The following is a 1,499-nucleotide window of genomic DNA, read 5'->3' on the forward strand; positions in this document are numbered from 1 at the left end:
CCTCCTCCTTCCAGATTCTGGGAATCATAACCAACATTTACCAGTCTTTCCCCTTAAGAACATCGCCTCTTCACTAAGGCAGGAATTATTATGATTCCCATTTTATAGATAGCAAACTGAGACACAAAGTATGCCGTCAATCACTTTAGAGATCGTGGCAGGCCAGGACTAGGACTGAACTCCAATATCTGGCTATCATACTCTATGCCCCTCACCCAGCGCCTCTCCTCTCATAACCAAGAAGTCTTTGGTTCTTAAATGAATGAATGAACACATTTTTAAAAGATCTGTTTAATTAACTTACAAATGAAAAGAGGGGCTACAAAGGTTAAGCCTAGGTTCCGCCAGGCGCGGCTGTGGGTTCTGGACCCCACCAGCATCAGTTTCCTAGTCACTAAAATAAGGATCCCAACACCTTCGGGGGGGCTTGTGGACAGCAAATGCAGAACCGTCGTGAGCACCCAGCACAGCGCACCTGGCACAAACTAGGTTTCTATAAACTGCAAAGGCTCCAGATAACAGCTGTTCCCCGGGAATACCCGCCAGGCACAGAGGGGACCCTCCAGCGGGGCAGGGCGGCCGTCTCCATGGGAAGTAAAAGAGCAGGTGGCTTGGCGGATCTCTTCTGTCCCCGTGGTCGGCGGTTCCCTCCGGCAGAGCCACCTGACCGGGCGCCCGCGGAGATTGCGCCCACGGTCCCCCACCTGCCCCGCAGCAGGTGCGCCAGGAGGGCCCGCACCCGCCACGCCCAGGGCCAACCCCTGGGTCTCTTTGCTGGAGATGGGAAGGTCCCGCCGCAAGAGTCCGAAAGAACAAGCCCAGCTCCGGGCCAGGCGTCAGGACACCGGTCTCCCGACTTCCCCGGGAAAGAGGAAGTGGAGGTGTTGCAGGATCGCGAGCGCCGCACGAGGACCCCGCCGCAACGGAAAGAAACAGCCCCCACCGGCGCCTCCCCCCACGTGGCTCCGGCTCCCCTCCCACCCTCAGCGCCCTACCTGCCGAAGTGCCCCACGTGGTCAAAAATCAGCTCGAAGTTGACCGACCCCATGGTGCGACGGTGCGCTAGGCGAGCGCGGGGGACGGCGGGCAGAGCGCCCGCCCCGAGGGCGCCGGGGCCTCCCGAACCCCTCCGCCCGGCCGGCGGCGCCCTGGGTGTCCACCTGCCCCGGCCTCCTGCGCCCCCGCGCGTCGTCGGAGGGCTCGGGCTGTGCGCGGGGCCAGACTCCGTTCCTCCCTCCGGTGCTCAGTCCCTCCGTCTCCCCAAGCATCTTGGGTTTCTCCCCGCCACCAGCGCGTCGTGGTCCCCACAGGCCGCTGTCCCAACGCGTGCCGAGCCACCAGCTGCGCCGCTTGCCCCGCCCTCCCCGCAGCCCCTTCTGACCCCTGACACGGTGTCTGCGTGGTCGCCACGCTCGAGGGCAGCCAAGGCACCTCGGGAAAGGAGGACCCCGACCGACTGTCCAGGGTGCAGAGGCCCAGCTGGGTTTAGGGGCCGCGAG

At 62.8% G+C, this 1,499-nt stretch overlaps 1 protein-coding gene across 1 annotated transcript in view; it reads right to left on the reverse strand.

Annotated features, from left to right (window-relative positions):
* The window catches only part of SLC22A16 (solute carrier family 22 member 16), a 38,676-nt gene extending 38,087 nt beyond the window's left edge, over positions 1 to 589 (reverse strand). The window contains exon 1 of the mRNA XM_023512453.1: positions 540 to 589. Coding sequence (XP_023368221.1) covers positions 540 to 589 — 50 coding nt within the window. The remainder of the gene's footprint in view (positions 1 to 539) is intronic.
* Positions 590 to 1,499: the final 910 nt, after the last annotated feature.

This window comes from Otolemur garnettii, unplaced genomic scaffold (genome assembly GCF_000181295.1).
Source record: "Otolemur garnettii isolate 467f Iridium unplaced genomic scaffold, OtoGar3 scaffold00002, whole genome shotgun sequence".
NCBI lineage: Eukaryota > Metazoa > Chordata > Mammalia > Primates > Galagidae > Otolemur > Otolemur garnettii.